This window comes from Notechis scutatus, chromosome 13 (genome assembly GCF_049901735.1).
Source record: "Notechis scutatus isolate UNSWTSFEM ecotype Mainland chromosome 13, rNotScu1.2, whole genome shotgun sequence".
NCBI lineage: Eukaryota > Metazoa > Chordata > Lepidosauria > Squamata > Elapidae > Notechis > Notechis scutatus.
The window spans coordinates 598,901-625,972 of record NC_142021.1 but is presented as its reverse complement, the minus strand read 5'-3'; the positions used below and the strand labels follow the sequence as shown (position 1 = coordinate 625,972).

The 27,072-nt window shown below is 57.4% G+C and overlaps 4 protein-coding genes across 4 annotated transcripts; 2 read left to right on the top strand and 2 right to left on the bottom strand.

Moving 5' to 3' along the window:
- Positions 1-593: 593 nt before the first annotated feature.
- On the bottom strand, positions 594-6,506 carry KCTD10 (potassium channel tetramerization domain containing 10). Its single transcript, XM_087942515.1, is given in 7 exon segments — positions 594-2,766; positions 2,849-3,048; positions 3,175-3,227; positions 3,501-3,587; positions 3,976-4,145; positions 5,147-5,360; positions 6,366-6,506. Coding segments are annotated over 7 exon segments (945 nt in total). The 5' UTR covers positions 6,369-6,506; the 3' UTR covers positions 594-2,548.
- UBE3B (ubiquitin protein ligase E3B) lies at positions 6,470-17,960 on the top strand. Its single transcript, XM_026685504.2, is given in 29 exon segments — positions 6,470-6,721; positions 6,941-7,117; positions 7,241-7,409; positions 7,654-7,768; positions 8,063-8,122; positions 8,425-8,529; positions 8,646-8,742; positions 9,236-9,321; positions 9,603-9,685; positions 9,788-9,893; positions 10,349-10,469; positions 10,805-10,982; positions 11,160-11,329; positions 11,508-11,675; positions 11,892-12,063; positions 12,164-12,282; positions 12,394-12,508; positions 12,666-12,765; positions 12,946-13,065; positions 13,156-13,332; positions 13,419-13,529; positions 13,817-13,846; positions 13,848-13,955; positions 14,225-14,290; positions 14,419-14,477; positions 14,664-14,846; positions 15,083-15,194; positions 15,392-15,484; positions 15,701-17,960. Coding segments are annotated over 27 exon segments (3,207 nt in total). The 5' UTR covers positions 6,470-6,721; positions 6,941-7,117; positions 7,241-7,248; the 3' UTR covers positions 15,893-17,960.
- MMAB (metabolism of cobalamin associated B) lies at positions 17,365-21,186 on the bottom strand. The gene is made up of 9 exons (XM_026685507.2): positions 20,992-21,186; positions 20,700-20,764; positions 20,514-20,607; positions 20,134-20,191; positions 19,959-20,031; positions 19,534-19,631; positions 19,222-19,286; positions 18,819-18,878; positions 17,365-18,559 (listed from the first exon to the last, which is right to left on the bottom strand). Exons 1-9 carry the CDS (start codon positions 21,099-21,101, stop codon positions 18,466-18,468), a joined length of 717 nt encoding a protein of 238 aa, XP_026541292.1. The 5' UTR covers positions 21,102-21,186; the 3' UTR covers positions 17,365-18,465.
- A 55-nt stretch (positions 21,187-21,241) lies between these two features.
- On the top strand, positions 21,242-26,732 carry MVK (mevalonate kinase). The gene is given in 12 exon segments (XM_026685496.2): positions 21,242-21,310; positions 21,450-21,534; positions 21,670-21,820; positions 22,266-22,413; positions 23,020-23,175; positions 23,432-23,535; positions 23,836-23,881; positions 24,815-24,905; positions 25,351-25,467; positions 25,629-25,782; positions 26,434-26,447; positions 26,449-26,732. Coding segments are annotated over 11 exon segments (1,197 nt in total). The 5' UTR covers positions 21,242-21,310; positions 21,450-21,456; the 3' UTR covers positions 26,587-26,732.
- Positions 26,733-27,072: the final 340 nt, after the last annotated feature.

Sequence of the window (27,072 nt, the reverse complement as noted above, 5' to 3'; positions counted from 1 at the left end):
CTCTCTGTGTCTGCTGGCCAGAGGCAACGTTTGAAACGCCAGGCCGGTTTTTAAGAACGGTTCCCTCCCTCCCCCCCTTTTCTCGGGGGTCTTAATCTAAGGCACTCTGAGGGACGAAGGGGGGTCCCCAGAATCGGCCACCACACACAGACCTTCCTGGGGGCAAATGCAGGGCAAGCTTGGTCCTTGAAGTGTCACTCCCAGCGGAGGTCTGGGCTGGCAACCTGGTCGGAGCTTCTCGGCAGCCCAACCCCCGAGGACAGGAATCGTCTCATCTGTGGCTTCTGGTTTCCACCAGCTAGTAGTTAATGCTGTTCTCTCTCCCACCACACATCCTTGTAGTTCCTGGCTGGCTGCTCAGAGACAAGCATAGTTAATGACTCAACAGCACGTGGGAACCGACCTATGGGAGCTGGCTGCTGGCCCTTTCCTCCACTCGAGAAATTTCGGGTCCGCCGTCGGTGCTGTTGCTCTTTTCTCTTGTGGTGGGGGGCATTCGCCTTCCTGCTAAAACTGTGGTTTTGCTCCCTGGCCTCTTTCAAAAGTGGGTCTTAAATGACGGACTCCAAGAGAAGCTGGAAATAGGAAACAGCTCTAATTTATTTTCTGTATTTAAAATCTTGTGTCAAATGCATAACACTTACACAAACAGAAAAAAATAATAATCACGTCAACAGAGAGGAGGAAGTGATTCTGCGCAGACTCCTTGGAGAAGGCAAGGCTTGGCTTCCAGGGTCAAAGCAGGCGGGGTGGGGGCTCGTTTTGCAACCTGTCTGTTGTTCACAAGACCCTCGGCTGCCTGGGGGCCAGAAAGCAAAGGCACTGCTGGGGGGGGGGGGGCAAACTTTTCCTTTGGCAAAACTCTTTTTGGAGTCTGGATCGCCCCAGGACAGCCTAGGAAGCAGATGCAGAGGCACTCGGGTCCCTGCTGGTCCCCCGGTTGGGGGAGGGGGAGGGGGAGGGTCCAAATTGGATCTAAGGCAGATGCCTCACCAGCAGGCTAAAGAAACAAAAGCTTCCAGCTGCTCTTCTTCCTTGGGTTGGGGTGCTAATTATCCCACCCCAAAAATATTTCTCCCCTGGTTCCCTTGTTCCCTTTCGGGCTCAGCAGCCTGGCTGTTCCTCTTCCTGGAATCGATCGTCCTCTCTACCACCCTGGACCCAGAGCCCCTCCCTCGCCCCAAGAAACGGCCAGAGAGGAAACCCAGCGCACCCCACCCCCTTCCTCTGGGCCGGCTCCCCTGGGTTTCTCAGAGGATGACAACTTTGTGGATGTTTTAGGAATAGCAACTCGGGAACAGACTGCTGGGAAACAAACATCTCGGGAGGCAGCCAAGGATCCACTGAAAGACTAACAGGATACCACCATTTTGGTTTGCAGCATCTTTCAACAGTTGCTTTTTGGCTACCCTGGTCCCTAAACTTTGAAACGCACCAAATAAAACTAACCACCTTTTTTCTTAAATGGAAAACAGGAATAAGCTAGTCCTGGACTTTGGTCTGCAGCCTTGAACACTTTGCAGAACATCTGACTCAGCCCATCTCCAGTCAAAGCTTAATCTTTGGGTTTCCTGCCGCTTACACTCCAAATTACAAGATTTCTGCTACGAAATAAAGGACTGGAGAGATGCAACAGAACCTGATCCGAGGAGGACGGAGCAAAGGCCGCCTCACCCCGTCTGCTGCAGCAAGATAGATTCTGTCGATTCCTTCTCACCCACACAGGGACTCCGGGGGGGGGGGGAGCTGAGGGACCTCTGGGTGGGAGGCTGCGAATGGCCCCCTGCTCTCCCTTCTCAGGCCCCCTTTAATCCAGAGCACTTTAGTGGCTCTTCTGGACTCCAAGGGGCCAAGAGGAGACGCCTAGGGAGCCTCACTGCTGGGGCACAGCCTTCTTGGGTCCTCAGGGCTTCCGTTCTACCCATCTGCAAAATGGCTTCTAATTTAGACGGTCCAGCCGGGCTGAGCCTGCTGGTCCCAGGATGAAGGAGACCGAATCACACATGGACACGGCAAGGAGGTCATTGCTGGGAAGACGAGGCCTTTGGTCTTGGATCAGAAGGGGGGGGGCTCCTGAATGGGGGGAGGGGGCGAGGAGAGAGAAGGCCACAGGTGCGCTTTGCAGCATCTACTGAAGGCAAGATGGGAACCAGCATCCTGGGGGAAGGGGAGGGGAAGAAATGGGACGTTCCCACCTGGCCCCACCACCCTCTGTCCTCCTGCAACAGGAGAGGGAACACCTCCCCCGCATGGGTGGCCAGGGGGGCTTAGCCACAGCGTTTCCCCCTGGGAATGAAGGCTCGTCCAGAAACCTCCCTGGAAGGAGCCCACTCGACTGGGAGGCCGGAGCCCCACAGAGGCTGCCTGGTCCCACCCAAAACAGGCCCGGAAACAGAAGTGCTGCAAAGGCCGGACTCGGTCACGGGGGACAGTCCATTTGGGTGCCACAGGTTGAATTCCAAAAATACTCTAGGTAGAAAAGGACAGTCCAGGCAGCCGGCCGGAGACCAGCCGAGTCGGGGGCAGGGGGCTGGCCTGCTGCAGCCCCTCACTGGTGCAGGTGGGTGCGGTCATCGGGGCGCTTGATGTGGATCCGACGGACCCTCTCGATGCGCTCGCGCTCCTCGTCCTCGTCCAGGTGGTGGGAGCGCCCGGCTGCCCCCCCGGTGGCCTCCAGCAGCGCATTGTCGGGGCCCCGGCCGTCCTGGGCTTCGTAGAGGAGGATGTTCAGGGTTTCCTCGTAGATTCGGGCCTCGGGAATTCAACCTGGGGGTGCCAAACGGGGTGGGGGGTTAGATAGACAGTCCCCTCTGAGCGGGGTGGGTGGGGGTGGGGCAGAGTCAGCCACTCACTTTGGTCTGCTTCTTCTCGGTGGCGTAGACAATCGAGGTGCAGCACACCTCCGCGATCTTGCGCCCCTGGCCGTAAAAGGACCAGCAGCAAATCTCGTCTCCCAGCACGTCTTTGATGAACAGGACCCTCCCGTTGAAGCGCAGGGAGAGTTTGTCAAACAGCTCGATGTTCTTCAGCATGTTGTCGTCCGAATTGCTGGGGGGGAGAGGGAGGGCCCGAGGGACACCCATAATTAGCCAGTTTCCCTCCCTCCTTTCCGCCTAATGGGGCAGCTGCTCCCTCTCCAAACTCTCCCCCTTCTTGGTGCTGAAAATACTTTACCTGGTGTAGGAATATTTGTTATTGCTTCGGTTGTAGAGCAGTTTAACCGCAGGCTGCAGAAACACAGAAAGCGTGGGGGGGTAGTTCAAGGGTCACCACTAGGTGTTGAAGGCAAGCTGGCCCCCTGCAGGGGATGGTCGGAACCGCAGAGGTAAACATCTGGAGACCAGCTGCTTGCCTCCCCCCTGCAGTTGGCCACTGTGAAGACCTGGTGGAAGGAGAGCACTGCCTGGGGGGGGGGAGGGATGACCGTTCCTCTCCCAGCTCCCAGGGGAGACGGAGCCATAAGAGTGACCGGGAGGCCCTCCGGAACGGGAGGCTTTTACCTTGTTGGACGTGGCTATGAGCTTCTGCTCTTCCTTGGAGGACGTGATGATGGGCACTTTGCAAAAAGGCTCGTAGACATCTTTGTTCTGTGAAAAGAAGAGGACGGACTGGAAGGGAAGCCAGGCGATCGGGCGAAGCCGGCCCTTGCTTACAGTGGACAAGGCCTCCCTTCCCTGGCCAAGCTCAGGAATCTTGGCAGGCTCTGCAGCTTGCAAAGGTTTTTCTTCAACTCCCAGAATTCCCCAGCCAGCAACGCCAGGAACCCACCTTAAAGCTGCTGAGGTTTGGAGCCAGTGCCTTAGAGGCACCAACCGCAATAGAGAAAGGGGGTCCAGCCCCACAAGGCTGCAGTTCCTCCTCCTGCCTCCCTCCACCCCTCCCAGGTGGGAACCTCATCCACTCCCCACCAGAGCGGTCCATGGGGTGCAACAGAGCGGGGAACGGCTGGCTCCAGAGCACCCACAACGGATTTACCTGGAGGGCAGCCTGGCACTCATCCACCAGGCCTTGAACCAGGTAGTACTTGGCCTCGGCCAGCAGCTCCTCTATCTCCCGCCGGCTCTCTGGGAGGGGCACGGCCCCATCGCGCAGGTAGTTTAAAATGGTTCCAAAATGCTTGCCGCATCGGTCGATCAAAATCCAGCCTAGGAGGAGGCAAAAAGCACAGCCAGGATGGGAAGGAGTGCAGAGTCCGAGCTCAGCCTAATCCTATCCTGGGCTCATCGGCTGCCACTGTTTACCTCTCAGCAGTTCGGCTTCGTCACGTGGCCGGCAGCCTCAAAACTCGCCAGCTCAAAGGAGCAGGCAACCCTCCCAAGCTTCCATGAGCTCCACTTCTTTGTGGGCAGAGACACAAGAATGTTATGGGAGGGGAGGGGATAAAAAATGCGTAAGCAGGCCACTGCTCTTGGACAAATAAGGGCAGCGCTGGGTGAAGAATGCAAAGGCGGTCTTAAACTAAGGGACTTAAACAGCTAAAATCCGGTTAAGCTCTCAATTCTGCAAGCTGGGAATTTCATTCTAATGGAACCAGAACTGTTGTTTTTTTCCTTTTGGAGTCAAACTGATAATATTTGAACCTGTTCATCATTCTCCTTAGTTTTAAATCCTCAAATGCGAAGGGTTGAAAAATCTGTTCAATTGAGATTCTCTTGTCCCAGTTTCCCTCATCAATTTCCAAATGATCACAACAAACCAAGCACTTCGCTTGCGATTGCGCAAAGGTATGACCCACAGGTGTGCTGCCGCCCAGCTCCCTACTTTGCTGCTATGACAAAGGAAAACTTCAAAGGCCCATTGTCTCCTCTCCTTCCTCACTGCTGCCGGTGAGTGGGACGCCCCCCCCACTCCTTCTGTGCCACTCGGAAACAGACCCCACTCTGCTGCTTTTTCCAGGCAGAGTCTCAAAAGTCCCACTGGTTGAGCAGTTGCTGGATATGAGGCGGGTGGCAGATAAATCCCATAATAAAATAAATCCAGAACGCTATTTGGAAGTTCTTCCTTCCGGCCATTTGTATCCAGGCGAAATTGCAGGAGTTTGGCGGCTTGCAGACACCTGGAAGGCCGTCCTGGCCAGAAGCCCCCTTCAAGACCCCAAGCCTCCCCCCTTGCAGAGTGGAGCCCGGCTGGCCCCCCGCTCCTTTACCTTCGCTGTCCGTGAGGACCTCCATCCGGCCACTGAACATGGCCTTCAGCATGGTGTCCTGCTTGGTCAGCGTCTGCATGGTGGTGTAGTACAAGGCCCCGCCGATGTTCAGCTTCACATACTTGGAGCTGGGGCTGCCGCTTTTGAAGGAGGTGGTGCGGGTCGTGGCTGCTGGCACGGCGGTGCTCACCACTGTCTCTCCGGACATCTCTTCCTGGAGGAGCAGAGGCCCTTCAGGGGGAGCCCACTGCATTCCCAGGACGGGGTCAGGAGCTTGGTGAGGGGGCCCCCCTCGAGCCCAAAGCCCCCAAAGAGAGGCAGCAGCGGCCTCTTTCGGCCCTTCTCAAGGAGCAGAGTGGGCAAATGGCCGGAGCCCTTCACAGGGCGGGGGGGGGGAGCCCTTCAAGGGTGGCCAGGGCCCCTCTGGCCTCGGCAGGGGTCTCCCAGGTGGGCAACCGTAAGGCCAGGGACTCTGGGAGTTGAAGCCCCCGAGCCTTAGAGTGGCTCACTAGGCAGACCCCAGCCTCAGGGGAAGGAAGGGGCAGAGGCCAGCTGGCCCTCCCGGCTTCAGACCCCAGCCTGGCCAGGGCTGGACGAGATCTGGGCTCCCTCTGACCTGCCCCCAAGTCTCCCTGCAGCTCTTTGCCCCCCCGCCTTTCTTCCTCCTCCTCTTCCTCTCCCAGCACCGGCCTCGCTTTGGTTTCCGAGCTTGGACTTGGGGCCTCGGGTCTCCCGGCCGTTAAGCGAGTCCGGGCTCTCTGAGCGGAGGGCCCGCCTGGAGCCTCTCGGGGTGGCCCCCAGGCGGGAGACCCGCAGGGAGCCCGGGCCGAGCAGGGCCCCGGCCGGAGGGTCAAGGCGCGGGGTGGAGGAGCCCTTCCCAAGCGGGGACCCGGCCGCAACTCTCGAGGCGCCTGGACCGGCAGGGAGGGAGGAGGAAGCAGTCCCGGATGGGCGAGGCGGCCTCCGCGGAAAAAAACCCCGGCAAAAGTGAGCGACTCCCGCCCCGCCCGCCTCTTCCCCGCGGGGACCGACTGGATGCCCTCCGGGAGACCCTCGCCGCCTGGCCCAGCCTTGCCTGGACACGATTCGCCCCCAAAGTCCTTCTCCCCCCGTAGCCCACCCGCCAAGATTGGCCGCCTCCCCGCCGGGAGGGAGGCCCCCGAAAGGGCGGGGAAGGGGCGACGAAGATCCCCCGCCCCCGCCGGCGCCCCCGACTCACCATGAACAGCCCGCGCGAGGCCCCCTCCTCCCCTCGGCCAGACGGTCCTCCTGGGCGGGGCAAGGAACGGATGACGCAGATCACCCCGCCCCACCCCTCTCCTCCGCAGGTCGGAACTCGGCTTCGCGGGACGCGTTTCCGGGCGGGCCGCGGCCTTCGGAGGCGCTTCCGCTGCAACGGCCGGAAGTGGGGCTGTTGACCTAGCTCTATGGTCCTCGGAGTTCCGCGGGCGCTCGGCGGGGGGAGGGCGAGGAATGGGGGCGCGCCGTCGAGGCTCTCGACCCGTAGCAGCCCCGCAGCCCGGCCGGAGTCCCTGCGCCCTCCGCAGGCCTCGCCGCCAACACGCCCCCGGCCAGGTAGCACAGGGGGCTCCTCTCGCGGCGGGGGGTTCCCTGTCCTGCCTGGCGCCCCTGAAGGGGACTTGGCTTGTCACCCGGCCGACCCAGCAGGAGGCCTTCCCCAACTTGGGCTCGGGGTGGGGGAGAGAGTGGCGGGGGCTGCCCCTCCAGAGCCCCCGGGACCCCCTGGCTCTGCAGGCCGATCTTTCCCCCTCTCTCTTCCTCCCTTCCTTCCAGCCTCTCCATCCGATGCGCCCATCGAGAAGCAGCAGCAGCAGCAGCAGCGTTTGGAAGCAGCCAAGACCAGGGATGGGAAGCTGCCTGGCATGAACTGGTCGCTCTGTTTGGAGCGAGCGTGAACCATGTTTGTCTACGGGTGACCTCCAGGCTCTTCTGCAAAGCACACCCGCCTGGGTGAGCCCCACATGGGAGCCGCCTCTCTGCTGGGCACCGGCTGAGCAGCCTGGCCTGGAGCCGTGTGCAAAGGGGGCTTCGGAGCTCCTGCTTCAGGTCTCCTTCCTTGTCGTTTTTGCACAGAGGCCAAAATGTTCGGCGCAGCCCAATCATCCAAGGCCGAGTTCCTGGACAAGGCCCGGCAGGCCCGGGAGGAGCGCCGGGAGCAGAAGGAACGGGAGCAGGCTGCGGTGCGGATCCAGGCCCTCGTCCGAAGGTTTCTGTGCCGCTGTCGGCTGCAGCGGAAAATCAGGTGTGCATAGCTATGGATACGATGAAACTTCACCCGTGGCAGTTATCTGGGCAAGTGGAAAAGTCGTCTGTTGCCACCTGTGAAAACCTCCAGTCCCAGAACGAGAGGCCTGGGAGGCAATCTGAGTCGAGATACGGAGCCCCAGCGGCTTCCTGGGTCTCCGTATCCAAACTCAACGCCTTGCCTGCTGCACTAGAGGCACCTGTTGCTAGGACTTCCTTGTTTCTTCTCCTCTTTGGCGCAGGAGCGAAGTGGACGACTTCTTTCACACCAGCGGTCCTGCCAAGAAGACGGCCCTTTCGCTCTTCAAAATCTCCCGAAAGCTGCTCTTTATTTTCAAAGTCCCACAGGACAAAGAGGTACAGCGTCTCTGACTCTTTTGCAGACGTTGGAATCTTGGCTACTCTCGGTATTGTTGGGGAGGGGGCATCTGTAGGGGCTGGGTCCCTTGGTCCCTCAGTTCTGGGATGGAAGAATCCCTTGTGGTTGCCCTTGGGCGACAAGCAACAGGAAGGAAGCAACGTCAGATGTTTTCCATGAGTTTAAATAGCCATTTAAATTTAGTTCTAGGAAATCAGAAGTAAAGGTGGATGCTGGCAGTTGCGTAAAGGCTGATCTCATCTCACCTTGAGTCTGTTTCTTGCTCTCTGCAGAGGTTTGAAAAGCTGTGCCGCTGCATCCTTAGCAGCATGGAGGTGGAAAGCGATCCTAAGGTAAGCAGGTTTGCTTTTCACGAGAAGAAGGTGCAACTGTGCGCTTGCTTGGCTGTTTATTTTGCTAGAACCAAGAGAGAAGCAAGGAACTGTTTCGATGACAAAAACCACCGCTACAGCTTTTTCCTGGGCTATTTGGGGCTGTTTCGAGACATTTCTTTGTCTCTGTGGTTTCACAAGAGGGAAAGTTCTTCTGAATTGCTGGATGGCAGCATTTTGCCCTTTGACCTCTCAGTCCAGTGAAAGGAGGGGGACTTTCCCCCACTGAGCCAAGTTGCTCTTGTGGCCCTTTCGTTTTGCAGGTGTGGTACGTATCCCTTGCACTCTCCAAGGAGCTGACTCTCTTGTGGATCCAGCAAGTGAAGGATGTGCTGTGGATTTGCTGTGAATTTCTGAAGCTGCTCAAGGTACAGACTGGTCCAATTTCTGTGACACGGACTTTTTTTTTTAAAGGTATTTTTTTTCTCTTGCTCTTCGCTTTGTAGTGTTTCCTTTTCAACTTTCTGGGGATTCATTTTTCTAGCCAGACATCTTGCAAGATTCAAAACTGGTGAATTTGCACCTCACGATGTTGGTGACTTTTACAGACACCTCTACCTGGAAAATCCTGCAGGGAAAAGGTGCGTTTGCAGAATTCTGCCTCTTTGTTTGCCAAAAAATGCCACTTGTTTTTTCTTTTCCTTCAGCTTTGTCCTATCGGCCTGCCAAGGGTGATTTCCCCTTGACTGGCTACAGAGAGCGGCTTGTTCTTACATAAATTATACAGCATTCGAGCCCCAAGTCTCTTCTCCGAGAGGGAGGGTTAAGCTAAGGCCTTTTTGTTTACCTTGGGAGTTTTCAACTTGATGCCTTATTTTATGTCATTTTGCTGTGAATTTTCTTAAAATATATTTTTAAAAGTATTTAGCCTAATGACGTCTCTTAATGTGTTCATCAAAGTGTAAATCCTAGAGGCTGAGGGGAAAAGCCCAAGTAGACCCCACCTCTCAATTGGATCTAGTTTCTGAAACAGACACACCCACGCTCACCCTGTCCCCCGGCCTTTGAGGCTTCAGGGCCTGGCCACGAAGAGAAGAGCTGCACTGAGTCCTCCTCTCTGGGTCCTTTCTGCAGGAGAAGCCCTGCGCCACGCCATGAATCACATCTGTGCAAATATCATGGGACATCTCAACCAGAAAGGGTTTTACTCTGTGCTCCAGGTTTGTAGCCATTGCTATAAGCTGCTCTGTGCAAATCTCGCTGGAAAAAGATGGAAAGAGCTTTAGGGGTTTCTTTCTCCATCTGCTCGCCTATTTTATGGCACCCAACTGTGGTTTCTTCATTTAGAACAAGGGTCTCCAACCGTGGCAACTTTAAACCTTGTGGATTCCCAGAACGTTGGGAATCCTGGGAGTTAAAGTCCACAAGTTTTAAAGTTGCCGGGTTGGAGGCCCCTACTCTTGACCCTGAAACGCTTGTTCAACTCCCCCCCTCCCCTCAGATTTTGCTGACCAACGGTTTGGCGAGGTCTCAGCCTTCCTTCTCCAAAGGCACCTTAACGGCGGCTTTTTCTCTCGCACTGCGGTAAGACGAAGCTGCGACTCGGTCCTGGTCAGGAACCCTTTGAGGAGACCGAGGCAGCGCTCGGAACTTCCCCAAACCCTTGTGATTTTCTCCTTTCCCCAGCCCGGTGGTTGCGGCTCACTTTTCTGACAACCTCTTGCGATCCTTCTTGATCCACATCTTGTCCGTGCCAGCCATCATGAGCCATCTTGCAGCACTTACCCCGGAGGTAGGCAATTCCTCTCCAGGCGTTTGAAGCGTCCTTTTCTAGGACTCCAGAACGGGCCTGGTTGTCCTGCATCCTCCGCGGCCGGGTTTCTAAGCCTTGGCAACTCTGAGGCACGTGGACTCCAACTCCCAAACTCCCCAGCCAGCAGACAGCTTGGGAGTTGAGGTCCACGGTCGTAGAGTCGCCAAGGCTGAGGAGCCCTGCTCTCTCCAGGGCTGTTCGGGGCGCCTCATGTTTGCCGTATGGATCATCCGTGATGCCGTATCCCTGTAAATCAGGGCTGGGGCTTTTCAGGAGGGGTGAAGAGGAGCCAGTTGCTTGCGCGCTGTTGTAGAGAAAAGCTGGCAGGAAATCTTAAGGAGACGTTTGTTCCCCTTGCTGGGCCAGAGCCAGACAAGCTTGCTCCCTCAGCCTCTCTCGCAGGCTCCTCGGGTGAACGTCTGCTTCCCTTTCAGCGCCTGGCCGTGATGGAGTCCCAGGATCTCCTGCGCAAGTTTCTGCTCTTCTTGAGCCAGAAAGAGCAATGCAGAGATGTCTGCGTGTGCCTGGAAGGAAGCCACACGCTCTGCCTTCTGGGTAAGACGGCAGCGTTTGCCCTCTGCTCTGCAGGGTAGGGAGAGGGGCTCTAGGAATTAGGAAGACCAGGTTGCCCTCCTAAGGCAGTTTTCTCCCTCCTCCTCCTCCTCCTCCTCAAGCCCAGGCGGCACTTGGCCACAAGGATCCCCTTCGCAGCCATATTGGTGACCCTCTGTGCAGCCTCTGACCTCTGCATTTGGGTTAAGATGGATGCAGGGCGTCTCCCCGCCTAGTTGTACCAGGGGACAGAATTGGGGAGGGCAGGTGGTGATTGGGGCAGAGCCCCCCTCTTGCCCCAGGGCTGGTTTGACTGCTCGGCTGCTGCTGTCCCCCAGGCAACCTCGTCTACTTGGGGTCGCTGAACGAGAAGGTGCTGCAGGAGGAGACGGGCCCCTTTGTCAGCGTCCTGACCCACATGCTCTGCTACTGCCAGAAGTACGTCTCGCAGAAGAAGTCCAACCTCACCCACTGGCACCCGGTCCTCGGCTGGTTCTCCCAGGCGGTGGATTATGGGTAAGCCCCTCCCGTGGAACCAGGCCTGCCAGAAGCAAGCGTGCTGGAAAGACTAGGCGGGGCTGCCTTGGGGGGGTCCCTCGTTTTTCGGGCTCCGAGACCCGCTGGAGGCGCTGGGTTCGCCCCTCCCAGTTCCACAGCCGCTCCCTCCCCCCCCCCACCTCTCTTCCTCCCCAGCTTGAACGAGTCGATGCCTTTGCTCACCAAGCAGCTTCAGCACCTCTGGGGGGCCCACATGATGCGCATCCTCTTCAGCGACGTGCTCAGCAAGAAGCTCCTGGAGAGCCCAGAAGCTGCCCGTCAGCCCCCGCCAGCCCCCTCCCCGCAGAACAGCCTGCCCATGAAGAGTGAGTAGCAACACGGGCCCCCACCCGGCGTTCCCGGGGGTCCCAGCCGAGGAGGAATTCTGGGGGCCGAAGCCTACCCGTATCTTAAGGAGACCCCCGCTGGGTTACCCACCTGCTGCCCCCTCCGGCCTGGGGTTTCTGAGCGCAGGAGCATCCTTGCCTCGTTGCCTCCCGCCAGGCCTCTTCAGACGCGCCTTCCAGAAATCCACCTCCGTTCGCAACATCCTGAAGCCCATCGGCGGCAAAAGGGTGGACTCGCCGGAGGTGCAGAAGGTGTGCAGCATCTGCGTCCTGTACCAGATGGCACTGACCACCCTCACGCAGATCCGGCTGCAGATCCTCACAGGTTGGTCCTGGGTGCCGCGGGGGGTGTCAGTTTCAGGCGCCCCATTGGGGTACCTAGTGAAGCCGCCCTGCCTCGGCTTCGCTCTGCCCGCCCGCCAGGGGAACGTGGCTCCTGGCGTTTGATTTGGGGAGGGGGAAGCTTTTCCAAAGAAGGTTGGGGCGTGTTTGAAGAGAGGGCCAGGTCTGCCCCCTCTGCTCCTCTTGCTGCCCCTTCCAGGCCTCACTTACCTGGACGACCTCCTGCCCAAGCTCTGGGCCCTCATCTGTGAGCTGGGCCCCCAGGGGGGCCTGAAGGTCTTCCTGGAGTGCTTGAACAACCACACCGAGGAGTCCAGGCGGCTGCTGGCGATGCTGGTGCTCTTCTGCGACTGCTCCCGCCACCTGATCACGTAGGTTGGGGCGCAAGAGGGGCCCCGAGAGGCCCTGGCCTCCCTCACCCCCAACCTCACCCCCGTGTGGGTAACAGTGCAGACTTTTCCCCCCCCCCAGGATACTGGACGACATCGAAGTCTACGAGGAGCAGGTCTCCTTCAAGCTGGAAGAGCTGGTGACCATCTCCTCCTTCCTGAACTCCTTCGTCTTCAAGATGATCTGGGATGGGATTCTGGGTGAGTCCCGGGGGGGGGGCAGCGGCCCTCTTCCCCCTCCCCCCCTTTCCTGGGCCGTTGTGTTTGGCGGAGAGCCTTCTCTCAGAGGGTCTGTCTTTCTCTCGGCCGCAGAGAACGCCAAGGGGGAGACCCTGGAGCTCTTCCACTCCGTCCACAGCTGGCTGATGGTCCTCTACGAGAGAGACTGCCGGCGGCGTTTCGCTCCGGAAGACCACTGGCTGCGCAAGTAAGCGCCCTTCCCCTGCCGGGTGCCCTCCTCGTGGGCTGGTGCTCCCTGGCCCACCGGTCAGTTGCTGACGGCCAGGCCCGTCTCTGGGCCTCCAGCTGACTTTGCTGTGTTCTCTGTGTGTGTGTCTGTCTTGTGTCTGTCTTGTCTTGTTTAGGGACCTCAAGCCCAACTTGTTGTTCCAGGAGCTCGACAAAGACCGGAAACGGGCCCAGCTGGTCTTGCAGTACATCCCCCACGTCGTCCCCCACAAAAATGTGAGTGGACGCTGAGCCCAGGGCAGGGGGCGACCGGTCAGGGCTGACCGGTGGGAAGGTCCTGACCCTGAAACAGACACCCTCCGATCCAGACGCGGTTCAGAGGAGGGAGGCCCCCGCGGCCCTTGGGAGGAGGGCTCTGCCTGTGGCTAATACCCCTTCTTCCCCCCGAAACTTTAGCGGGTCCTTCTCTTCCGGAATATGGTCACCAAAGAGAAAGAGCAGCTGGGCCTGGTGGAGACCAGCTCTGCCTCTCCCCACGTCACCCACATCACCATCCGTCGGTCCCGCATGCTGGAGGTGAGAGGGGTTGACTGGTGGGTTGGCAGCCCTCGAGCCCCCTTCCCCTCCTGACCCCGGGGACCCATCTTGACCCCCCCCACCTCCCAGGATGGCTACGAGCAGCTGCGGCAGCTCTCCCAGAACGCCATGAAGGGGGTCATCCGGGTGAAGTTTGTGAACGACCTGGGCATGGACGAAGCGGGCATCGACCAGGACGGCGTCTTCAAGGAGTTCCTGGAGGAGATCATCAAGAAGGTCTTCGACCCGGCCCTCAACCTCTTCAAGGTATCCGCTCCAGGGCTGCAACCCGGGGGCCCCTCCGGGGGGCTCCATGTCCAGCCTCTCAGCTCCCCCGCTCTCTTCCGGCACAGACCACCAGCGGGGACGAGAGGCTGTACCCCTCCCCCACCGCTTACATCCACGAGAACTTCCTGCAGCTCTTTGAGTTTGTGGGCAAGATGCTGGGGAAAGCTGTCTACGAGGTAGGCCGGTTGGAGCACAGACCCCACGGGCCAAACGGGGAGAGGGGGGGCCTGTGAAGAAGGGCACGCAGGCTGTCTTGGACCCGGGGAGGGGGGAGATGCTCTGCAGTTCTCCCTCCCTCCCTCCTCCCTCCCTCCCATCTTCTAGGGAGGGGTCCTGGGTGCTGTCTGAGCTGGCTTGTTTCCTTGGGCAAACGCCGCCGTCAGTGCTGGGAGGGGCGGGTGGGGCTGCCTAGTTGGGCAATGGCTCCTTTCAACCGGGCGCTCCAGATAATCCTCCTTTCTAGGGGATCGTGGTGGACGTCCCCTTTGCCTCTTTTCTTCCTGAGCCAGTTGCTCGGCCATCATCACAGCATCTTCTACAGCTCGGTGGACGAGCTTCCCTCCTTGGATTCGGAGTTCTATAAGAACCTGACCTCCATCAAGGTTCCCTCCCGACTCTTGGGGCGTGTCCCTGTGGGCCCCGGGCTGCACCCGGCAGAGCCCCTTGTGGTCCCTCAGCGCACACCTGGCGGGGCGCAATAAGGGACCCACGGGAGGGGTATTCGGCTGCGCTGGGGGGATTGCAAGTAGAAGGGCGGCCTTTCTTCCCTGGGTTATTTGGAGACCACGGCGGCCTGGCTGTCGGGCAAGTCCCGGTGAACCCTTTCCCTGCAACTCCTTAGCGACGCAGCTGCTTTCTCCCCCTCCTGCAGCGCTACGAAGGGGATACCAGTGACTTGGGCCTCACCCTCTCCTACGATGAAGACGTGATGGGCCAGGTAGGGTGGGAGGCCCCTCGGGCGGCCCCTGCTTTTCAGGGGTCACCGGCCGCTTGCGTGCCCCATCCCCGTTTCTGCAGTAAAGGCCGGTTTCTTCCCTTCTTCCTTTCCCTCCTCTGCCCTCCCAGCTTGTGTGCCATGAACTCGTCCCCGGCGGGAAGACCATCCCCGTGACCAACGAGAACAAGTAAGTCTCACCTCGCTGGCCTCCCCCAGCCCAATGGGGTCCGGCCGCTGCCTTCGCTTGTTTTAACTTTGCTCCCCCCAAAGAGCTCCTGCCCCAAGGGGCCTTTCGGGAAGCGCCTTTCTGGGGAGACGGGCGGTGAGGCTGGGGCTCAGCTCTCCGCCCCGTTGGCTTCCTCTCCCTGGCCAGGATCAGCTACATCCACCTGATGGCCCACTTCCGCATGCACACCCAGATCAAGAACCAGACAGCCGCCTTCATCGGTGGCTTCCGGTCCATCATCAAGCCCGAGTGGATCCGCGTCTTCTCCGCACCCGAGTTGCAGCGGTTGATCTCCGGCGACAACGCAGAGATCGACCTGGAGGACTTGAAGTGAGGGCCGGGCTGGGCCCAAACCCTGGAGCAACCCTCCGGCTGGCCGGCCTGCCTGCCTGCCTGGAAGCCCCCCCTACTGAGGCAGGCCAGGAGGGGCTCTGGGTCACGTCCAGTCCCAGCAGGAGGGGGGAATTGCAACAGGCGCCTCCGGCCCTTTCAGGAGGGGGGGGAGCGGGAGGCCGGGGATCCTTCCCCGCCTGACCTCTTGGGTTCCCTCTTGGTTGCCTGTCTAGGAAACACACCGTCTACTACGGGGGCTTCCATGGCAGCCACAGGGTCATCCTCTGGCTCTGGGACATCCTTGCCAACGATTTCAGCCCTGAGGAAAGAGCCATGTTTCTCAAGGTGAGGGTGACTCCGCGTGCCCGTGGGCAGCGAGCAGGGAGGGTTCCAGTCCCGGGGGGAACCAAGGCCTGGCCTTCCCAAAGTCCTCAGGCTAAGCTCTCACCCCGGTGGGGTTACTCCTCCTCCTCCTCCTCCTCTCCAGAGACAGGGCTGGGCCCGGCTCTCCGACTGCCCTTCTTATCTCTCTTGTCTGCCAGTTTGTTACCAGTTGCTCCCGGCCGCCACTCCTGGGCTTCGTCTACCTCAAGCCTCCCTTCTCCATCCGGTGCGTGGAAGTGTCGGATGACCAGGTGTGTGGCAGGGACGGTGCCTCCCCAGGCAAAAGGCAGCACGCTGGTGTTCTGTGGGGCAGAGCCAGAGCCCCCGGGCACCCTCGGCCTGGGGGAGGAAGGGTCGCCGGCATTCCTGGCGGGTCATAGGGGGAGCCCGGCTGGTCTGCTTGGGGGGTTGGGGTTCAGGGTCTTTGGCTGGCGAGGTCCCCCCTTACTTCTGCCTGCCTCCTTCAGGACACGGGAGACACCCTGGGCAGCGTCCTGCGGGGGTTCTTCACCATCCGGAAGAAGGAGCCGGGGGGGCGCCTGCCCACCTCCTCCACCTGCTTCAACCTCCTGAAGCTGCCCAACTACAGCAAGAAGAGCGTCCTGAGGGAGAAGCTGCGCTACGCCATCAGCATGAACACGGGCTTCGAGCTCTCGTAGCAGCCCCGGCAGGAGAGAAGGGCCCAGTTGGCCAGGCAAGCCTTGGCGAGCAAGGTGGGCCCGAAGCCAGGTAGAAAAGGAGCTGCCTCCAGCACCACTTGGCTCCTCTGAGACCGCCGCCGGCCTGCCATTAAACGTAGCCTTGCCTGCAAACCTTGTGCAGTTACCCGTTGCGGGCAGGGGGTCGCTGGAGGTTGTGCCACGTGGAGGGCTGGGCAGGAGGTCCCTCGTGTTAAGAGCCCCCGGCTGCTGTGTCCTGGTCAAACTTCCCAACTGCCCTGGGCCAAACTCTTCCAGGGCTCCTTGGGAGAAGCCACCTGGGCCGAGTTCTGCCTGCTGAATGCGGGGCCCAGCCTGCTCAGAGCGGGTGAGGTGAGTTTGCAGCCACAAAGCCTGTCCCGCCTGGAGCCTGCAAGGCTGCCTTTACCTCTTGACCCGAAAGCGGGAGTCCTTGTTCGGCCCAGCTTTGTTAACTTGAACTGCTGGCCAAACCGGTTTGGCTTTTCTCCAAGGGCCGCCAGGCTCTTTCCCTGGCAAGGAACGGGACTGGGATCCACCGGTCATCCGTTGGTGACCAAGACCCAGGAAGGTGACTCCAGTGCGAAGCGAGAGAGCTGCCGGGGCGCCAAGGGCCCTTTGAATGGCCTCCCTGCAGGAAGGCCTGGCGCAGAAGGGGCTCGGGGGCACTTGGGCCGAGGGGAGAAGTGGTGGTCGGTGGGGTCTTTAAGCCCATAAGCAGAGGGGAGGGGGAACCTGCTGGGCAGGCCAGGGCAGTCCTGTGCCAGTTCTCTCAGGGACTTTGCTCTTTGGAAGTTTCCTTTGGCTCCTTGTGGAAGGAAGCACTAACCGCAGGTGGCTTTAGACCAGCCCCCCAAAGTTGGCAGATTTAAGACTTGTGGACTTCAGCTCCCAGAATTCCCCAGCCATTGTGCCAGGCTTGTCAACTTTGGAGGGCCCTGGTGTAGATGGAAGCGGGCATTTGCACCCGCCGTCTGTTGCTCTGGGGCAGGGGGTTCTGCCCTCCTTTTGAAGTCTCCCAAACCCCATGGAATGAACTCGGAGCCTGTGGAGGTCCCGCCGTCTGTGGATCTGGCTGCACTCCCACTCCTCTTCCCTAGGAGTGCGTGCGTGCGCGTGCGTGTATGTACAGATTTTGAACAAACACAAGAGGCTGATCAAGGGAGGCTACCCGGCGTTTTCCTACCTTGTAAAACAAATCGGATGAATCTGTCCGTCGGAAAACATCTTTCGCTCCCAGTCCAGCTCTATTAAGTGGCGGTTTTCCACAGGGCTCTGCAGCTCAGGGTATCCAGGGCCCGATTATGGTCCTGCTCCCAGGTAGCTGCGCTGCTTGTCTGCTTATTTTAGGAAGACAGATTACAAACCTCAAGCGAGTCGCCCTTTTGCACAAATGTTGTGAAATATGAAGAAAGAAGAGTTGGTTTGTAACAAACTAAAAACAGTGCAAGGTATTTTGAGAATGTTGCTTTTATTTAAGTCCGGTTCTTTTCCATTTCAGAACATAGCTACTGCCATGAAATAACCCCACCCCCCAATTAAAGGCTGGGCCCAGACAGGTTCATTTAAGCACGGAGCTATCCTGGATGCTGGTTCACCCCCCTTCCTTCCTGATTTTCCCTTAGGGATTATACGATGTTGACCTGTGGCCGCCTCCGGCCTCCCAGAGAACTGTTTCAAATTGCCCTCTTGGGGGAAGGGGTGCAACCTCCCCACACTTCTGGTGCCCTCCTCTGGAATCCAGGAGCGGCCAGTCCCAACAAGCCTGGCAGCGGCGCACATGACTTCCCACAACCTTCAGGGTGCAAACTGGGGCTTTGCAATGCCCAGACCCCTCCCTCGTGCATTGCGCCACCGTTGCTCAGGTCTGGGTGTTCATGTCCCTTGGAGGCCCTTCAAGAGGAGCCTTGGAAGCTCTCGGTTTTCTTCTCTCTCCCAAAACCAATAAATATTTTGCTGTTTGATCACTTAGTATTTTTTTTAGTTATGGCACATTCTTCACACTGGAAATTCATGAATACAAGAAATAAAAGTTGAAAAATTGGTTGAATGCTGCGGTCACTTTTCTTTTTTTAAAATGGATGACTGGGAAAAAGAGAAGCCAGTGAAAGAGCTTACTGGCAAGGCTCGATTCTGGACCATTGGCCCAAAAGGCCCGTCTCTCAAAAGCTGCACTTTGCAAGATCGTTGACAAGACGTCCTGATGGACGTGGCCGAGGGAAGAAATCTAGGTCCATTTTTGTCTTGAGCTTCAAAGGAAACTGGCAGGCAACCTCCTGCTTAACTGGAGCCAAGGGGACTGAACTCAATCTCCTGCCTCCATTCCCTCCAGTGTTGCAAGAAGCCACAGAGGCATCTTCAGGCGTCACAGTTGCTCTGAATTCACATATATACAAGCTGGACTCCCAACAAAGCAGCCAGGAATCTGAATTTTTGTAGGCGTCTATTAGCTTTTCGGGTAGGGATCTGAGCGTTTCAAATTGCGGGGATTTTACGCTTTGTTTTGCCTTCTATTAGTTCAAAAGTTGTTCGTTGCACAACATGCATTCAGGAGTTTAGTTTTTGGGCTCCATCCTTCTGTAGATTTGCTCCTTCTTCCCTTCCTGCTTTGCAGCAAAGCGGGCCAAGACGAACAGGTAGTCACTCAGCCTGGAGACCAGGAAGAAAAGAGTCACCCTCCCTCTCTTGGCAGCAGAGCTAGAGAGAGATCCCCAGCCACAGCTGGGAGTCGCATCTGGGCGTAGGGGAGAGAATTGCCAGGCCTGATCTGTGTGACCCACACATGTACTCCCTTTGCCAAAGTCTCTGCCACATATGGCATAAAGCTACATTGATCCTCCCTGTTGTTAGACTGCAGTTATGGCTGGCAACATTTGTCTGCCTGCTTAAACACATAAATCCAAGTTACCTGTTTAAATACTTGGCCACATTTGCACCTGCTTCTCCTGTTTTCACCAAAGGAACGACACTGTGAAGGCATAAGGAGACAGAGGCCCAAACCTCACGATGACACAAAGCAAATGAAGTTTACAAAAGGGAAACCATCCTGACCAGGAATCCACGTTGCCACAACTCTCTGCCTGCCCTACCTCAAGCCCAGGTGTCTTAACGGATGGGCTTTATGCCTGGATAGCAACCACTTAGGTGACAGCTTCCCCGTCTCTCCCTTGGCTGTATCAGCAACTCTTAAACCCACAAAGCCAGCCGGGGTCTCCTGTAGCACCTTTTACATCCTTTCCATGCACAGGAGCATTTATTCTAAAACCCGCCTCCAGGTTCTTGCCAACCGAAGAACAGACCCTGGCCCTTACCACCTCTCGGCTCTGCGACACACGGCTCGGGAGAGATGGAGCGCAGCGCTGCTTTTTCCACCAGACTGAAACAACACAAGCACAAGACACACAAAAGTAGAGTCGCTTGGCCCAAGATCATAAGGGTTAGGGGCTCACTAAAGAAGACCCCTCTGGCTGCCTTTTTTTTTTTTAATGTAGGATGCCAAGGCATAGATTTGTGATCCTGGCAGGGAAAAACTCTCCAGGGTTTCTAGAGGCCCAAGTCCAGTGGTTCTGTCCTGACACCAGGACCGAGGGCCCAAAACTTGGAAGAGCACATAAAGAACTTACTGGCAGAATGAAGGAGGCGAGCGGTGGGAGCTGATCTGAGTATTTGTCTATCCAGCTTTCCAACTCCAGCACGGGCTTCTCACTGAAGGATGTTCGCTCTGAAGAGGAGGAGGAGGAGGAGGCCAGTCCCACGAGATAAAGGCCTTGGCAAAGCCTCAAGCCCCTTGGAACGTGCCCAGAGCGTTTCCCCCTCTCCCACAGAAGGGTTTATCTGCCAAGCAGGACTCCAAAGGGTCAAATCCACAAGCAGGCTCCCCTCATGCAGGGAACCTTTGAATTTCAACGAAGGAAAACGCAATCGGTGAAACAGCCACAGCAGAAGTTGTCTGGCTTTCAACTCTCTTTGCAGAAAGCAAAGGCAAGGCAACTTGTTTGGAAAGCACATTCCTTGCCAACCTTCAGCTTCTTAGAGAAGTCCTACTTACTCATGTGAGACTCCCTGGCTGAAGAGACGGGCGTTGCCACATTAGAGCCGGCATCTTGCAGCATACACTGGACCTGCGGTGGGGAAGACAGAGATCACCCGCAAGGGAGTCAGGCCTCTGTTTTAATCCGGTGCTTGGCCCAGATACGAAAGAGCGACTTCAACTTATTTCTCACCTTGTGGAGTTCTTCCACAAACGTGTGGCCGCTTTCACTGCCAAATTCAGCACTTAAGCTTCAGCAAAACAGAACAGAGTCTCCAGTTGATAGATACTCCCTCTCCTCTGATAATATGCAGTAACTATGAAAGCAGTTTAAATCTATGGGGCTGTCCCATTTCTCCCCTAAGTCTCCCTTGAGCTGCTGTTCCTTTTGGATGTTAATGTTGTTTTGCAGGATTTGGGCTTCTAATCCAAAGGTAACTTTTCCCTGCCCCTGGCTAAAGTGCCAAGGCCCAACTGCTGACAGGCAGCCAAGAACACTTGAGGAGAATAGGGGGAGGTGGCACCTTCATCGGAAATACTTTGGCACCAAGGCTGAAAAGAATCTGCAATTACCCGACAGCCGAACTCAGCTCGTCCAGGGTCCCCAAAGCCTCGAAGACCTGGTCATCTTTGGCTCTCCTCTCCCCGGTGAAGGTGCTGGAAAACCCTTGAAAGGCCACAAGAGAGAGGCAATGGGGGCTCGGCCGAGCAAGGGAGGCCCGAAGGGTGACGGCCACGCGGGCCTCCTGGAGGGGCTACCTTGGTCTCCCGTCCGGGTGTAGATCCTGGGGGCTCCGGGGCTTTTCCCGGGCTTGGAATCCGGACTGCAGAAGAGGGAAGACGGGGCGGGGGGAGAAGGGAGCCGCATGAAGGCAACCAAGGCCGCCTCCATCTCCGGGGAGAAGAGCCTCGGCTCCTTTGGGGGGTCCCGCAAAACCCTTGGGGCCCCCCGCCCGCCCCAACACCCCCCCGGGGCCCAACCCAGCCCTGCTGCGGACCCTCCCGGGGCATTTTGCTGCAATCCGGCCACGGCCCCCACGCACGTCCTCACCCGGGAGGGTCGGGCCCCGGTTCCCGGCAAGAGGCGCGGCTCCTGGCCCCGCCGCCACTCGCCACCCGCGCCAGGAGGAAGCGCCCGCGCCGCCAGCCCGTGCCAGCCATGCCCAGGGACGAGGGCGAAACGCCCCACCAAGTTTGTCCTTCCCGGCGGCCGTCGCAGCCCCCGCCGGCTCCCGATTGGGCGGGGCGCTGCGCGGAGTGACCAATCGGGGAAGGAAAGGCGGCGCCCGCATCGGCCGATTGGGCGGAGGTGGAGCGCCGGCCACGCCCTTTCGGACTGTTCGGATCTCCTGGAGCGGCTGCTGGGACAGGTGAGCATCTCTCCCGCCGGCCCAGCATGCATTGCGCGGAGAAGGGTCCAGGCCTCGGGCCTCAGGGGGTCGGGGAGGGCGGCGGGGGGCCGGGGAGCTTCTCCCCCACCTCGGACGGACGGCGCCTTTCCCTCGGCAGGGAGGCGATGTGGACGCGGAGCCTGGTGCTCTCCGCCCCGGGGAAGGTGATCCTGCACGGCGAGCATGCGGTGGTGCACGGGAAGGTGAGGGCTTCGCGCCCCCGAAGGCCGGGCTCCGTGCTGGGAGGGAGGGAGGCCCTTCCCCTCCTTCTCTGCGTCGCCCTTTAAGCGACCGATCCCCGCGCGGCCGGGCTCTCCTCCTCCTCCTCTGGGACGCAGGTGGCCCTGGCGACGGCGCTGAACCTGCGGACTTTCCTCCGGATGACCCCGCGGCAGGACGGGCGCGTCTCCCTGCAGCTGCCGAACCTGGGGAGCAGGCGGAGCTGGGAAGCGGCTGAGCTCCGGCCCCTGCTGGCGGCCGTCGCCTCCGGTAGGCACCGGGCGCCTTTGTGGGGTCCCACCTTCCTGCCTTTTCCCCTCTCGCCCCTCGGGGGAGCCGCTCGGCTGCTGTGGACGTGGGTGTCGCAGCCCCACAAGCAGCAACAGGCCGCGTCTCCTCCTCCTCCTCGATGTTTCGCTTTCTTTGCGGGGCTCCAAAAATCAGCTTTGCCTGAAAAGCTCCCGGGTGGCGGCCCCAGAGACCCCCGCACAGGGTCAGGTTTCCCGAGGCTCCCGGGCTCAGCTGTTTCCCCAGAACCTCCGGTAGCCTTTCCCTTGCGGTCAAAATTGTATCCCTCTAATTCTGCCCCCAGAGAAACTGATCTGGGACTTCTTGACGGTGTGATGCTGATGCATGTGGAACTCATTAGAAAGGGCTCTCGCCTCCCTCCCTGGGTACAGAAGGTGATGCCGGCTGCTGTGTGTTCTCTCCTCAGTTGAACTGCCTGAAGCGCAGCCGCCCAGCGCCGAGCAAGTGGAGAAGCTGAAAGAATTTGCAGGGGGCGATAACGGACAGGAAGCAGTCCAGAGCGCAGCTGCCGCCGCCTTTCTTTATTTGTACTTATCTGTGGCATCCAAATGCGGGTAAGACGGTGGGTCTCACCTTTGCTGGGCGGCTTTTTCGCTCCTGGCAGACAGGATTGCCCAAACCCGCCTTCCCAATTTCCAGATGAAGAATTTGGAGGTGCTGATGGAGATTGTGGAGCAACCCTGCCCTCCTCTGGGAATGCCAGGAGCGGTTAGCAAATGCGTAGATGACTGCAGTACAAGATAGACGGATAGAGATAGAGAAAGAATGGGGTACAGCAAAGGAAGGTGGATGACGAAAGACAACAGAGGAAAAATAGATGCCTATTACATGAATTTAAAATCAGGATTGTGGGATTATTATCTGCAGAAAATAACTCCTTCATAAGCCATGAAATCAGGGTGTAGATTATATCTATTTTTTTAAAAAAAAATTGGGAAACTAGGAGTGGGCAACACTTCTTACAGATTACTTGTTTCTAAGGCACCACATCTAGAAAAACTAGAGGAGAAAATGAGCAAAGGAAAGACCGGTTTTGTGGTCTTACTCGTTCTGTAAGCCTGTTGTGACTCATCATGAAAGCAAAGAAAATTCCGCTCAGTGTGAGGAAAGCAGTGAGTTAAATTGCAAAACTTAATATTCGCAGTGTTCTTCTCTTTCAGGGTTATGCCAGCTGTTGACATCTTGGTCTGGTCTGAGCTGCCCACCGGTGCTGGGTTAGGCTCCAGCGCAGCGTACTCGGTCTGCCTGGCAGGGGCCTTGCTTTCTGGATGTGGTGCCATCAGCTATCCTCTGCAGGAGGGCCAAGAAGTAGCTAGGTAGGAACTGGGAAAGAGAGGAGTTGGGAGATGGTTTCCACCTGTCCAGGTAGAACTGGGCATGTATCAGGGCAGCTTTTTGCCACCTTAAAGCCCTTCATTTGGGGCCTTGTAAGATCGCAGTTCTAGGGACCCAGGTGCTTTGATCCCCCTGTCCGGTTTAAAGGACCAGAAGCAGCAGGTCAAAGGAGGACCAGGAGGGCTGCTGAAAGGCGGACAGGCTGAGCTCAACCAAGCCTCTTCTACTCTTAAACAGGTGGACCAAGGAGGAACTGGATGTGATCAACAGGTTAGCCTTCAAAGGAGAGCAAGTGATCCATGGGAATCCTTCTGGAGTGGACAACGCTGTGAGCACATGGGGTTAGTCCTCTTGTTCCTCCTTTTGCCTTTCTGAATTAGCTCAGGGGCAGCGAGGAGCCTTTGGCCTCTTAGGCACTGAACGGAGCTGGGAACCGCATTCGATGTGGCTTATGATTCCAGGAAGGGATTTTGGCTGCCGTAGACCCCAAGGCCTCCTTTCTCTTAGTTTTTGATAAAGCTTTTTTATAGCCAGATGTTTCCCTCTTACTAGTTCAGGTGAAATGGAGCAATTTGGCGGGCCATGGAAGGATGAAACATCTAGGGGAACTATTTTTCTTTCCTTCTTTCCCAAATGCTTAGGTGGTGCCTTGCGGTATATTTCAGGAAAAATCTCTGCGTTAAAAAGGTAAGGTTCATTTGAGCATCAACGTTTAGATAGTTTGAATGAGAATTGCTGGTTTATAAAATAATTTTTTAAAGATTAAGTTGTCATGAAAATATAGTTTTCTTCAATGTTTTGATTTGCAAAATGATCAGTGTGTTAAAAAGTTTTGATTTTTTTAAAAATGGAAAAGTCTTGACAGGCTGATCGATTTCTTTAGGCAGAGCCTTGTTTTCGAGGGAAAGCACTAGCAGCCGTCCCTTGATCCCACTCTGGGCCCGAGGTCTCACACTGCGAAGGCTGCCTTCGTTCGGCAAGCAAGCATCACGTTAGAGAGTTTGCATGCTGAGCGTTGCCAGGGCTCGGAAAAGAGATTGCCAGCGAGGGCTCCCCCCTCCCCCCCACTACCTTCTGCCAACTTGGCCTAATCGAACTTCATTAGAATCTTTCGCAGGGCGTGAAATTGCTCTATTAGCCGCTAATGTTAGACACCAGTTATTCTGATGGCAGTTATTAGAAAACAAAGTTATTTTGGCTTGCAAAATGTGGGCCTTGGTTGGGTCGTTCGGAGAATGCTTACAACACGGCAAGCTAATTCTAACTAAACCGTGGCTCTAATTGGTGATTAAGCTTAGCTAGCGAAGGCCCCTCCCGCTGCGGCGCTGGCTGCACGGCATTCGCAGGAGCAGCGGAAGTGAAGCCTACGAGATGCTTTAGTCCCCCCGGGGAGGGGGACGATGGGGCTTGTAATTCCACCGTCCTGCAGTGGAGATGCTTCTGGGAAAAGACAGGGGGCAAAGTTGCCACCCCTCTCCCAGGCTGCAAACTTCCAGGTCCTTGGGGGGAAAACAAAAGCCATACCTCCCTCCCTCCGGCTGTGCCTGATGGAGTCTGCGCACTTAGTTATTGCATAGCAATTCCCAGACCACTGATTTTTAAGAGTCTCTTTCTTGGCAGAGTGCCCACTTTGCGGATTCTACTGACCAACACTAAAGTTCCACGCAGCACCAAGGTCCTGGTTGCGGGGGTTAAAGCCAAGCTCCTGAAGGTACTTCGTCTGCTTCCTCTCCGAGGCTTTGTGACTGCCCAGAATTTATAGTTGGAGATACGTCAAAATTCACCAAGGGGTTGGAGAGAACGATTCGGAGGGGGGCTGTATGAGAGAAGCCTAGCCGGGCGGAGTGCCAGGAAGCAGGAGACGGCTGCCCTGTTTCTGGGTGTTTGAGATGGGCGCCAAGAGTCCCTTAAACAGCATTGCTTGGGTCTCTGACCCTTGACCTTTGGGACATCATTTTAGCCAAATATTCTTTGCAGCTCTGCCTAAAGATGCCATTCACGAGGGCCCGTGCTCGCTAACTTTAACAGAAGCGGGAAAAGTAAACCTTATAACTGTGCCAAGATTGCTTAAATAAGATTTCAGATTTTTTAATGCTTTTTATTTTTGCTCTTCCTCCCTCTCTCTCACCCCTGCCCTATCGTTCTTCCTCCTGCAGTTTCCCACTGTCATGGAGCCGATGCTCACTTCCATAGGCGCAATTTCTCGGGAGTGTGAAGGAATTCTTGAGGCAATGACTGGAGAGCCATCGCAGGAAGACTACTCCAGGCTGGAGGTAAGCCCTTATCTTCCTTCCTTCCTTAGTCCTCATACCATGAGGACTAGGAGCCCGCTTTTAAAACTGAAAAACCAGCTTGGCTCATTTCTGTCCGGAGCACGTTCCCAGCTTGTGCTCCATGTTTCTCCTCTGTGAGTGTCGCTGCTTTTTCCTCTCAGGATTTGGTGGACATCAACCAGCACCTCCTCAACGGCATCGGGGTCGGCCACGCCCTGCTGGACCGCGTCTGCGAGGTCACTTCCTGCCATGGACTGCACAGCAAACTGACCGGGGCTGGGGGAGGCGGCTGCGCCATCACTTTGCTGCGACCAGGTGAGTCTTAACTGGGCAGCCGTTGCCTTCCTTTGCACGGGTTGCCTCTTGGATTCTCTGTAAGTTGCGAGTTGGTTGAGTTCACAATCAAGTGTGTAAGTGAAAGAGCCCTACAGGTGTGTTGCAGTGCAGCTGTTGGGGGCATATTGGCTTTCAAAGGCTTATGGGCCTCCTTTGGTGGTACTTCTCGACTCTGGCATCTTTAAGACCGATGGACTTCAATTCCCAGCATTCCCCAGGCAGCATAGCTGGCTGGGGAATGCTGGGAGTTGAAGTCCACAGGTCTTAAAGTTGTCAAGGTTGAGAAACACTTCTTTAGGGTTTACCTTAAGGGCCACACTTAAGGTAACCGTGAACCATTCTTAAATTCTACTTAAATGCTTCCGAGGTATCGCTCAGAGCACCTTCCTGCACATTATTTCTTAAAGGTGCCTCTCTGGGTGGCTGTGGCCATTTGTGTGTGAGCCCACGTTCCCATCCTCTCCGGCCTGCATTTGTGGCTCCTCAGCTCCATTTCCTTTGGCTGCAGATTCTGAGCGCCAAACCTTCTAAGCTGCTTTGGGCGCTGGGGAGGGCTTGGGGCGGGTGAGCAGCTTGGTGGTCGCGCCTGCCGTCTTGAGTGTCTAACCGGGGAGCACTGTCTCTTGGCAGGCACCGCTCCTTCGGGCGGTGGAAGACGCCATCCGAGACCTGACCCACTGCGGGTTTGAGTGCTGGGAGACGGTCATCGGGGCGCCTGGTGTAAGCGCTCACGCCTTGCCGTGCCTGAGAGCGGAAGTGCAGAAGGCGTTGCAGGGCAGCTGACGGGGGCCGTGAAAAGCGACTCTTCCTCCACCTGGGACCAGCCCTGACTCGGACTGGACGTCCAGGCCACGCCCAAGGCAGCCCAGCGGGACTTGGTCAGTCAGGCGGGGAAGGGCGCAGGTCTACTCAGCGGGAGTGGGAGGACAGGGAGCTGGGTCTTCCTAGCCACTGTGGACACGGCTCTACTGCTAACGGGGGTTTTGGGGGTACGCTAGTGTAAATCCTTCCTTGCACCTTTTGCACACTGCCAGGTCACAGGCCCTAAAAATGCCAGGCGGGGGGGGGGGAGTTGCTCCCTCCCCTGACAGCCCATCTCCTGAATTCACTCCTTAGTGGCTCCTCTTATCCTCCCCCCCAACCGACACAGCCTGGCAAAGTTGCTCTGGGAATGGGAGCTATTAACTGTCTCTGCTGATCTGCCTCTTAATTTTCAATGCTTCCTGGGGAATATTCCAAGCCCGGCCGTGACTGCCTTCCTTGGCCTGT